Raw genomic sequence first — 12,107 nt, forward strand, 5'->3', positions numbered from 1 at the left:
CAAATGGTAAGATTTCATTCTTTTTACAGTAGAGTAATACTCCATGTATGAATGTACCACAATTTCTTTATCCAATATTCTATTGATAAGCATTTTGGTTGTTTCCATATCTTGGCTATTGTAAATAGCGCTGCAATAGACATAGGGGTTCATATGTGTTTTCAAATTAGTGTTTTGGGTTTCTATGGATAAATACCTAGGAGTGGAATTACTGGGTCATAAGGTAGTTTTATTTTTTAATTTTTGAGGAACCTCCACACTTTTCCGTAGTGGCTGCACCAATTTGCAATCCCACCAACAGTGTACAGGGGTTCCTTTTTCTCTATCCTCGTCAACACTTGTTGTTTGTTGATTTATTGATGATAGGAGTGAAGTGGTATCTCATGGTGGTTTTTATTTGCATTTCTCTGATGATTAGTGATGTTGAGCATCTTTTCATATGTTTATTGGCCATTTGTATGTCCTCTTTGGATAAATGTCTATTCAGGTACTCTGCCCATTTTTAATTGAATTGTTTGTTTTTTTGGTGTTAAGTTGTATGAGTTCTTCATAAATTTATAAATTTTTTATATCAATCCTTTATCAGATGTATCATTGACAAATATCTTCTTCCATTCAGAAGGCTGTCTTTTTGTTTGGGTTGATGGTTTCTTTTGCTGTGCAAAAACTTATTAGTGTCATGTAGTCCCATTTGTTTATTTTCTTTTGTTTCCCTTGCCCAAGTCAATCTATGGTAATAACTATGTATAGCGCAAGGTGGGTACTAGACTAGTCTGGGGGTGGTCACTTAAATTACATTAATGTCTAACCACTATGCTGTATGCCTGAAATTAATATAAAATAATATTAAATATCAACTGTAATTGAAAAATTTAAAAAGTGGGGGGAAAGGTGAAGGGGAAAAGAGGTTAAAATTTCCAGGTATAAAACAAATATGTCATGGGGATGTAAAGTACAGCATAGGGAATATAGTAAATAATATTGTACTAACTATGTATGCTGGAAGATGGTAACTAGACTTATCAGGGTGATCACCCTGTAAGTTATATAAATGTGTAATTACTATGTTGTACACCTCAGTCTAATATTATATGTGAAATGTAATTGGAAAATGTACAAAATTATTTAAAAATTTTGTCTGTAATAAAATCTACCACAGTTTACTTTTTGAAACAAAATTTTCTGACTTCAAAGCTTGTAATAGGAAATGTGAGTATGGAATTGCACTAATGGTCTTGGTAAAAACTCATTTTATTAATTTTAGTATATTTTCCCTGAAAGGAAAATATTTTTACTTTTTTGCCAAATATATTTTCTCTTCCAAGTATTTTTGGATGATTCAGTAGACGACTTTGTAAGGCATATATCATTTAAGAAAGAAGCAGTTATTTGCATTAATTATGTACAGAGAAAATTTTGTTTAGGTGATTTAATTAATTCATTTATTCATCAAGTATTAATCTATTCCTGACTATGTTCAGATACTGTTCTAGATTCTGGGCATACAGTGATGAGAAAAGGGTATATTTGCATACATGTAGAGAGACACAGCTGAGTTAGTATAAATATGTACTTTCTTTTTTTTTTTTTTTTAGTTGAGCCATCCTCAGCTCGGGCCAGACTCGAACTGCTGTTGCTCAGAGCTCAAACTCTTGAGCGAGCTCTTAACCAACTGAGCCACTCGGCCAGCCCCTAAATTCATACTTTCTAACTGTGTAATCTTATGAGTAGTTATTGGTTCCTATAGTTTATAATTATAGTTTATAAAGCATATTGCAATACTATTTCAGTTTAAATATCCCTGAAACTTGTGCTTTCCTTTATTCTTCTAATGTAACACATACAGTCTTGATATTTTTTTCTTATTTTGAAGATTGTTTTTATCTTTGAACCTATGTGGAGTAACCATGACACCAACAATTAGACTGTCTGTCTGCTAGTTGCCACTTATAAAGTTATATGAGGTTTCACTAAGAAGAGATAAAGATAAAGAGATAAATCTGATTTTCTTAAAAGAATTTATCCTTTAATTTGGTTATGCTATTATACTAATAGATTATGAGATACCCATACATGTGGGTAGACATTGATACTCTATATCAGGGGTTGGCAAACTTCTTCTCTAAAAGGCCAGATAGTAAATAATTCAATCCGTGTGGGCCATATGGCTGTGTTGCAGCCACTCAGTGCTGTTGTTGTAGCAGAAAAGCAGCTATAACAGTATATAAATGAATCAATGTAGATCTCTGCCAACAAAACCTTACGTATGAAAACAGGAGTGAGCCGGGTTTGGCCCATGGGCTGTAGTTTGTTGACCCCTGCTCTCTATATTTAAAATGTAAAATTTATCATGTGGGAGGGTCCAACTGATAAAAAAAAAGTTCTTACATAACCCAACAATATGCGTGAAGAGCCAGTGTGTACAGTTCCCAGCCACTGATCCCCACTCTGAATGAGGGGAGTTGTGAGAGGAGAGAAGGCTGTTGTCCCTAAGAAGGTGCTTGGTTCCATTCGGGCTGAACTTCTTCTTTGCGGTAGCCTGGTTGTTAGCAACTATTTTTTATCTCTAAGGATTCTCTGGATTAACCTGCTTAGAGATGCACCCAATATGCCCAGTCAGAGGTTTCTGGTTCTTTGGCTCTTGGATAAGTGCTGGCTCTGACCTCAGGAGGGACACGTCCATGCGAAGGATCGATGGGCAGGGATCCCCTTGTTCTCAAGCAGTTTCTGCCATTGCAGCTGTGGAAGTTTCCCTAAGAATGCACCGTGTGTTGATCAAGTCAAATGTTGCAGGAAGATAGAACAGGATAAAGATTAATGTACCAGGAAAAGCAACTACGGTCTCCTTGGCCCTTGAAATCTTCATAAAAGGGACTCAAAACCCTGTACATCTCTGTGGAGGTCCAGAGCACTCCCCAAATCTCTGTTAACTGCTAACCCACTGGACACATGGTTCTCATGATCGGCTTTGGTTCCAGGCTCTGAATCCCCTGAATGAGTTCAATTTGAGGATCATTTTTCGTGTTGCCTTTTCTCATCATCCAGTGATACACAGCCTCTTTCTCCCTCTGGCTATGGTATGAAGAACAAATTAGGGAGTGCGAGAATGATTATAGGCAAACCATACAGGAAGAGCCATTTGCAGTATTCCAGGTAAGACATGATGGTAGTTTTTACTAGAATGTAGGAACTAAGAGGCTGGAGATTTTTGCTTTGCACAGTGACATTTCCCAAGTGCTCAGACAGTAGACACATGATAATTGCTCAATTAACCTTTCCTGAGATAGGGAACCCTGGAAGAATACTAGATATGGGGGTGAAGATGATTTATTTGGTTTCAGACCTGTTGGGTTTGAGGTATCTTGTGCAACATCTCCTGAGGAGGTGCCAAATGGCCAGTTGGACACAAAGGGCTGAGGCTCAGAGGAAAGGCCTATGCTTGCTATTTAAAGATAAAAGTCACATGTGTAGGACTGTCAATTGATTCCATTTGTGTGGGTGATATTGCCTGGAGAGAGCGAACATGAGACAAGAGCTTACAGAAAATGGAGGAATGACCAGAAAAGTAGGAGAAAGAGAAGTCAGAGGAAGAAAGCGCTTGAAGAAGATGGGAGTGGCTAACTGAGAATTCGATCTCTCAGATGATACTAAGGTGTCATTACAATGATGATTAAGAAACATCATTTTTATATGGCAACATAGAGGTCATTGGTAACCCTAGCAAGAGCTGTCTTGGTACAGTGATAGAAGTGGGTGCCAACTTAAGTGGCCACAAGAATATCAACAGTTAGTGAGGAGATTTGGACAAAAAATACCAACTCTTAGGGCATTTTGGATGAGAAAGAAGGAGAGACAGTGGCTGAAAAGGGATATAGGCTCAAGGATGGAAAAAATAAACATGGTAAATAGCTGATGGCAGTGACACAGGAGAAAGGAGATGCTGTTAAGCACTAGGCATTTGAAATATATGATATAACGTGAAAGGAGGTTTGGGACTCAAGAGAGATTCAGGAGATTGTTAACAGAGAGGTTATCGTTCAAGCTCTGAAACTATCAGAGGAGAAAATGCAGGGAGAGTTGGAAGTCCAAGACAGAACCATGAGAAATACCTTCACTAAGGAAATCAGGGTTGCTATTAGTGAGTGACTCAGAGCACGTTGAATCCCATCTTAAACTTCTGTTGAAAAAGTCACTGCCCGAAGCTAGCCCTTTGCAGTAAATGAATTTCCAGACGTTGTTTCTGGCAAGAGATTGAACTAAGCCACATTTAAAGTATTTGAAGATGAGAACGTTTTCTGAGCCATCACTCTTGCACCTCATCATCCTCTCACAAATGGATGGGCTGCAGGGGGCAGTGTGGACAGCGGAGAATGTCCTGAGAGATTGTCAGTGTTTTAACTGGCCAACAGGCTCTTTTTCGTTGTTCAACTTGTCACTACATACATGGCCAGTAATATTCAACCTTGCTGAATTATGAATGGCTGAAAACTTTTCTCCAGACTCATGCAGATTTGGGTTAGGACTAATGAGACAAATAACAGTGAAGTCTGGAGAATGTCTTGTCTACACCTACTCACCAATATCTTATCACTGAACTAGGCAGTCTTTGCTTGTAGCTCTGGGCCAGGCTGAGTTCTTGCCATGGTAATTTATAGTCCTTTGAAATAATACCAAACTGACAAATACATTTAAGAAAATCAAGGTGGAATATCATTAAAAGTTTATGTACTCCTGAAAAACATTTCATAAATATATGAATTGCTCTGCCCTGAATGGCATTGTACCATCATTTGTTCATTTATTAGTGTGATTTGATGACTGACCTCATTTCATGCCCGGAAGTACACACAGTAAGATCTCTTTCAGAATTGCGGCTGCGCTGAACAGATAGCTGTACTCTACAATTTCATACCATGTATTGAGATGCTTTGTAATATTCAAACCACGTTTCATATTTCTCTTTGGCTTTAGACCTTGGTAGCTGGTGAACATAACATGGGTGATGGCTGCTCTCAGAAGCTGACCACTGCTAATGTTCTCCGTTTCCTATTGCTGGTCCTGATTCCATGTATCTGTGCTCTCATTGTCCTGCTGGTGATCCTGCTCTCCTTTGTTGGTGAGTGTTGCCATTATAAAAGAAAAATGAAATCAGTAAAATCAGTGTCATTTATAAGAGTGATTTCTACTTAGTACTCATTTAACCTAAAATATCAACTCAATAAAAGGGCTATCTGTTGACACTCTTATGCAGTCTGCAGTTCCAGCCACTGTAATCACTCTACTAGTTATTATTATTAATATTAATGAATTCAAAACATTTAAGGAGTGATTATTAGGTAGCAGAAGCTTTGAAAAGTCCCTGAGGACTCAAGGATGGTTAAATTAGTCCTTCTTTCTCAGGAACTCACAGTTGAGAGAGAGAAATTATTATTACACAAGGTAACACATGATGATAGAGGTGCTTTGGGGGCGGTCAAAGTGCTTTGTGGGTGGTCAAAGAAGGTCATGGGGCATTAACATTTTAATCTTTGCAACAAAGTTAGTAGAAATTCGGGTTAGAAGGCAATAGTACACAGTTCACATTTGGCTGAGAAAATCGCAAGTGCAAAAGTGTAATCCCACGAAAAATGGAGATGGACTTGGGAAACTGGTTGAAATTTTGGCCCTGGTAGGAAATGCAGCTAGATTGATAGATGAAGTGCAAATGACAGAATCTTGCATGTCATCTTAAGGAATTTGGGCTTTATCACCTAGGTCACTGGTTTTCAAACTCTATTCCATGGAACTAAGATTCTGAGGAGGAGTCTCAAGGATTACATAATTGTTGGCTTTGACTTTCTATTTTTTTTTTAAATCTTAAATACACACTCAATCTAAATATTACCCAAGCGGAGATCAGTAACCAAATAATTTGTGCTGGATTCATTCACTTGTATTTGGATCTTGCTGTATCTCTTTAAATGAACAATACCCTATGTTTAAAAGGAGAGTTGTGGGGGAAAAACCCCAAAATATTGCCATTGATAGCTACTCATTGCTATGAGTCAGAATGTTTTTTGAATACGTGCAAATAAAATAGGGTAATAAATACCAAGATGATGCAGATCTAATTACATTAACAATGGTTTTGATTTTTTTAAATTAAAGTTTATTGAGGTGACAATGGTTAGTAAAGTTACATAGGTTTTAAGTGTACAATTCTGTAATACATCATCTATATATCACATTGTGTGTTCACCATCTAGAGTCAGTTCACCTTTCATCACCATGTATTTGATCCTGTTTACCCTCATCTACTACTCCCCTCCTCCCTTACCCTCTGGTAACCACTAAACTATTGTCTGGATTTTGAATTTTTTTGTGTCACCAAAACTACCTATTACTTTCTTATTGATTAGTTCATAATAAGTTACATGTTTAGAATTTATAAATAAATTAATCTCAATAAAATACAGCTCATGTCTATTTTGTAGCTATAGGATCTATTTATTTGAAAATAATATTTACGTGCTACAAAAATGCTTGAAAACCATTATAATGGGTGGTGGTTTACCACTGGCTGATTTTTTTAAGTGGGGAGAAATCTGATCATGTTTACATTTGCAAAGGATAACAGACCTAATTACACTACAGAGGACTGGAGGCAGAAAGTAGTGAAGGTAGAGAGATCAATTTGGAGCTCTGGCAATGGTCTAAGTAAGAGATAATAAAGATAGAAATTAAGGCATTTGGTACATTAAAAGCAACAGAAAGCAAGACTGACTGGATTTTGATATAAGGGAGAAGAAGTAGGAGTCAAGGTTGACTCCCGGGTCTCTGGCTTGGGCAACCAGTTTGATTTTTGTTAATGTAGGAAGTACAGGTGGTAGGGTAGGCTGCAGGTAGGTGAAGGGAAGGTTGGCAGTTTAGTTTGGACATGTTAAGTTGGAGATACTTGTAGGACAACCTGAAAGCTTTCTTCCAATTGTTTCCTTCATCCTCACCGCTTTTGCCTTGGGTCAGGCCTTCCTGTTCCCTCACTTGGACTATTGCAGGAGCTTTGTAACTATCCTCTAGACTTGACCTCTTTCAAGCATCGCCCTGCAGCCAGAGTGATCATTCTAATGTTCCACTCTATTTAAGATCCTTCAAAAGTTCTCCGTCACAAAAAAGATCAATTCCAAACCTTAAGAGGAACTACCCCTCACAGACTGGCCTCGACTCTCTCTCCCTCTTCTCTGGCCAGTCCCCTGTGTGCTAGCCATGCTTAATTACTTGCTGCTAAGCTTTTGCATATCTTCCCATTCTGCTGTATCTAGAAAGTTCTCCATTCCCTCTTACCACACCCCCTGTTCCCCACACATGCTTTGTTTGAAACCAGAAAATCCCTAATAACCTTTTAAGATTCACATTGAGGTGCATTCTCCCTTAAGAAACCTTTCCTGACTTTCTCAAATGGAATGCCAGTCACTTCTCTACTTTTTGTCACCAGATTTTCCTATGCAAATCATTCTGAAAGCACTTGTAGCTTGGTTTCTATTTTTTAGACTACATGGCTTTCTCCCTCAACTAATCTATAAATCTATTATCTTGGTGACAAGAACCTCTTACTAGATTTTGTATTCTCATCAGAGAGTAAATACAAAGTTTCTGGCACATAAAAATGCAAAGTAAATGTGTTACCACATGGCTAGAGATATAAAGATAGGAATTAACTTCAAACTCACATCATAAGAAGATACCTTGTTTTTACATGCATATGATAGTTGACTTTTTTAAACCTGTGTACCTTATCCAATGTGAGAAGTGTTTGTGGGTGTATGTGCATGGATATCTGCCATGTCCCAACTCAATTCTTGGGTAAGTTCCATAACTCTTATAAACTTCAGTTTCCTTCTCTCTGCAACTCCATGAAGAAGGGTTAATTTAGATAGCATCTGTTCTCTAGGATTGTTGGAAGCCTACCTTAGTAGATTCTTAGAGTGAGGATACTTAGTAAGGTGCCTATATTATTTGTTTCCTTTGCTGCTGTGCAAATTATCACAAATTTGGTAGCTTAAAATAATACAAATATATTACCTTAGAATTATGGAGGTCAGAAGTCCAAAATAGTTCTCACTGGGCTAAAATTAAGGTGTTGCTAGTACTGTATTCTTTCTGGGGACTCTAGGGGACACTCTGTTTCCTATCTTTTCCAGTTTCTAGAAGCTTCTCGCATTCTTGGCTTGTGGCTCCTTTCCGTCTTCAACTGAGCAATGGCCCACTGAGTCTTTCTCACACTGCGTGGCTCTGGTACATACTTCCTCACCTCCCTCTTCTGCTTGTAAGGAACCTGTGACTACCTTGGGATCACCTGATAATCCAGGATAAGTTTCCCATCTCAAATTCCTTAACTTACTCACATCTGCAGCACCCCTTTTGCCATGTAAGGTAACATAATCATAGGTTCTGGGGCTTAGGATATGGACATCTCTGGGGCAGCATTATTCAGCCAACCACAGCGCTCCATCCATTCATTGTAGGTGATAGGTAAAGCAGGGCTATTATTATTGGAATTATAGACTATTTCTTAAACATTGTTAGAGCCATGTTAGAGAGCTGCAACTTTTGAGCCATATAATCTTGATACAGTGTGGTCTTCTATTAATAATTTAGCATGAAAGAGCCAAAGTGACTTCACTCCAAAAGTGCATTGTGATTCACTTTTGAAAATTTCCTTTTCCATTTTGTTATATTGGGATACATCTATAATAAAAGGAAATTGGTATTTATTAAAAATACCTTAGTAGCCCAAAGGAAGACAGGTTTACTTTCATTACTATCATTGTGTAGTAATGAATAGTAGTTACTTAGTTCTTATCCTGTGCCAGGACTGTTCCAAGTGTTTATATAGGTAGTGATCAATTTGACTCGACCAGCCCCAGGAAAGAGGTACTTTTATTTTCCTTATTTTATGGCAGTTGAGTGTCTGCCCAAAGTTTCAGGATAGTAAGTGCTAGAGATGGGATTTGAACCCAGGTGGTCAGGCTGTAGAACCTGTGCTTTTAACTACAGCACTATAAAAATAGGAATGTGAAAAAGGATGGAGCAGCACTGAAAGAATGAACACTCTACTTTAGGTAAAAGCTCAGCACTTTTATAGCTAATCATGGTTTGAGAGTATTTGGTCTTATTGAGTTCTTGATTTTGTGCATTTTTTTTTAAAAAAAAAGCATAATAGATGACCAACTGTGAGTTGAGTTGGTCAGTTTCCAGAGATGCTTGAAAACAAATTGTCTAATGAATTCAGGCTTTTAAAAACACGCCATTTAGGCTTGTTCTCTCTCTCTCTCTCTCTCTCTCTCTCTCTCTCTCTCTCTCTCTCTCTTTCTGTTGGTCTGTCTATCTCAAAAATATACTTTAGGAACATTAGTTACAACAACTATCATATATCATATGTTCTTTCTCTCTAGCCTGCCAACCTGCTTTATATGTAGAATTTAAGAGTGAAGAAGCTGCTTTTTTTAAGTTGTTGTCTCAGTGTTTTTAAGAAAGTAAGAATTTCAAAGGACTTCTTAAAGAAAGGAGATGTTATTAACACTTTCACCACTGTGGTTAGGTAGAAAAGAAAAAGGAGAGATTATTAATAAGGTTAATTATTACAAAACATGTTAAGAACTACTGTTGGATATTTTATACAATAAGGGTCTCCTTTTAAGTGAACTGCTTAAGGATGTAGCTGTGAGGAATTGGTGCTGCGACAAGTGTGTTGACAGAGCTGCTTGCTGATTCACAGGGTTTGCATGATAAGTTAAATCAACTTTATGGGCCTTCCATATTCAGAGAACCATTGGTGGAAACAACACGCTATGTACAATATCTCTTTACCCTAAAACAAGTAAAGAAGAGAGCAGCTAACACGTGGATAAAAACAAAATTATATCTAATTGATTCGTAAAATTTTCTGTATGAATGAAATGCATTTTCTATAGTAATCAAGCCTATCACATATTTATTTTGATGCAGGGTAAATTCTAAATCATTTTGAAAGCCAAAAGCAATTAAATTAAGTCTTTCATTCTACCGACTGCACTCGGTATTTACTCATAATCACACAGACAGTTTGGAGAATGTGTTACCTGCATCACATGGTCATGATTTTGCTTTTATGCTCCAACGTTTTATTTAGAATCCTTTGGCAGATGAAACTGTTGACCTTAGTTAGCTAGAAAACAGCTGCTTTTCTATTTTGATTTGTAGTTAATGTTTTCCAAGTGTCAAACACATGTAGAGGAATTTTTTCCATAGGCTGATATTGAACATTTTATTTATATTTCTTTTATTTTTAATGGTCCACAGACTGCTTGGAAAAGTGAGAACCAATTAGAGCATTCACTGTAAATTTTTTTTGAAACCTCCCTTGGGTATTTCTATAATGGATCAATATCACATTCATTTATTTTAGTAGCATACTCAACAATAGTGCTATATACTGCAAACAGTCTGTCGTCTATTTTGACTGAGTTAAAAATACATGATCTCTTTCAAAGTTTTAAAAAGTTTCTGCCTAAAGTCAAAGCTAGGTGATTCCCAATAGTCAGATTTGGCTATTTTGTCAATGAATGCATTGAGAAAGGGACCTATTAATAATCTTAGTTTAATGACTATTTCTTATTTCTTGTAATGATATTTTATACCGCCTAGTTAAAGATGAGGATAATTTAGTACCTTCTTTTAGTTTTGCTGGAATTAGAGTTTCATTTTATATTTTATTTGTTTTTTGGTTTCTATGATATAAGTATAAGTAAATACACAAGCCCTATTATTTTTATTTTTCTGTTATGCGTAGTTCACTGATATATAGTGAAAATGTGAAGACATATAAGGCTGAGGCTAGTGAGGCACTATTGTGCACTTTGGAGGCAGATATCGAGATATGAGAACATGTGTGTGGGTGCTGAGTAGCATAAAATGATGGGTGAAATTGAGAAACAGAAAGTAAACACTGTAAGATTCACCATGTTTTATTGCTTTGTGGTGAGTGTCAGGTGAGATGGAATTGCCCTAAATTCTTTGAGCACCAAGAGCCTAGATAGGAGACTCAGTTTTTAAACCTTAAGCATTTGAGGAAGACATAGTTTCTGTACAGGGCTATGTGATTTGCTGTAGAAGAGAAAACTCTACTGATTTGTCCCAAAGAAGTTAGCTAGCCATCATCTTTCTCTTTGTGTTTACCTGGATAGAATGAAATGTGGGAAAATAGCTCAAGTTTTCCTTAATGTTTTTAAAAATAAATACTTCTAATAATGTTTAAAATATTTATTTTTTGCCTTTCAGGAACGTTAAAAAAAGCCTATTTTAAATCAAATGGGAGTGAACCCATGGTCACTGATGGTGAAGTCCAAGTGCCTGATGTTATTCTTATCAATACAATTTATAACGAGAGCACCATGACATCTACTACACATCCCAACCAACACATTCCAGCTTGGACCACGAATGCTTCTCTCCTAGGGGACCAACATCACAGGAACACAAGTAAGTCTGAAGGTGCTGAGTGCATGCGCCCTTTAATGTCTTTGGAAGCCACAGATAGAGTTTTAAGTCTAGCAACAGATGATCTTAATTCACAGTCAGTTACTGGTCCACACAGGTAACACTCCACTCACTTATCCGGCAAGCCTGGCAGAGTGTCCTATTCCTAAACATAAACGCCATCAGCTCAGCCAGCCAGAGAGGGGCATAAATAAAGAATAAAAATGTATCAATGTCATTCAACATTTCTGAGGCATAAAAATGTATGCTGGTTTGCCCCAGTATAATGGTATTCACTTTGTGGTGGTTTGCCTCTGAAAATCTGTGTTTCTGTTTGAAGTTTCAAGTTACTTATTTTATGATAGTTAAATTAATAAGTTAAGTTACTTAGTTATTGGTGCCTTGTAGGAGGTACCCCAACTTTATAGTTGAATGCCAAGTGATTTAATAGGAGCTATGCCCCCGTTTTGCTTTTGATGTGTCCATGTGTTCTTTTTTCCTTCCTCTTTTATTGGCTGTGCAATGTATTTTATGTGTAGGTGACTGACAAATAATCACAGCTTGAGGAAAATGGCACATGCAAAACTTCTGTCTGAGCATAAATGGAGGGGTTT

At 37.1% G+C, this 12,107-nt stretch overlaps 1 protein-coding gene across 3 annotated transcripts in view; it reads left to right on the forward strand.

Moving 5' to 3' along the window:
• Positions 1-12,107, forward strand: part of CORIN (corin, serine peptidase) — a 166,782-nt gene that overhangs the window by 33,956 nt on the left and 120,719 nt on the right. For all 3 annotated transcript variants that reach the window (XM_019624614.1, XM_019624615.1, XM_019624613.1), the window contains exons 2-3: positions 4,972-5,116; positions 11,296-11,496. In XM_019624614.1, the coding sequence (XP_019480159.1) occupies positions 4,972-5,116; positions 11,296-11,496 (346 nt within the window). The remainder of the gene's footprint in view (positions 1-4,971; positions 5,117-11,295; positions 11,497-12,107) is intronic.

This window comes from Hipposideros armiger, unplaced genomic scaffold (genome assembly GCF_001890085.2).
Source record: "Hipposideros armiger isolate ML-2016 unplaced genomic scaffold, ASM189008v1 scaffold_596, whole genome shotgun sequence".
NCBI classification, from domain to species: Eukaryota; Metazoa; Chordata; class Mammalia; order Chiroptera; family Hipposideridae; genus Hipposideros; species Hipposideros armiger.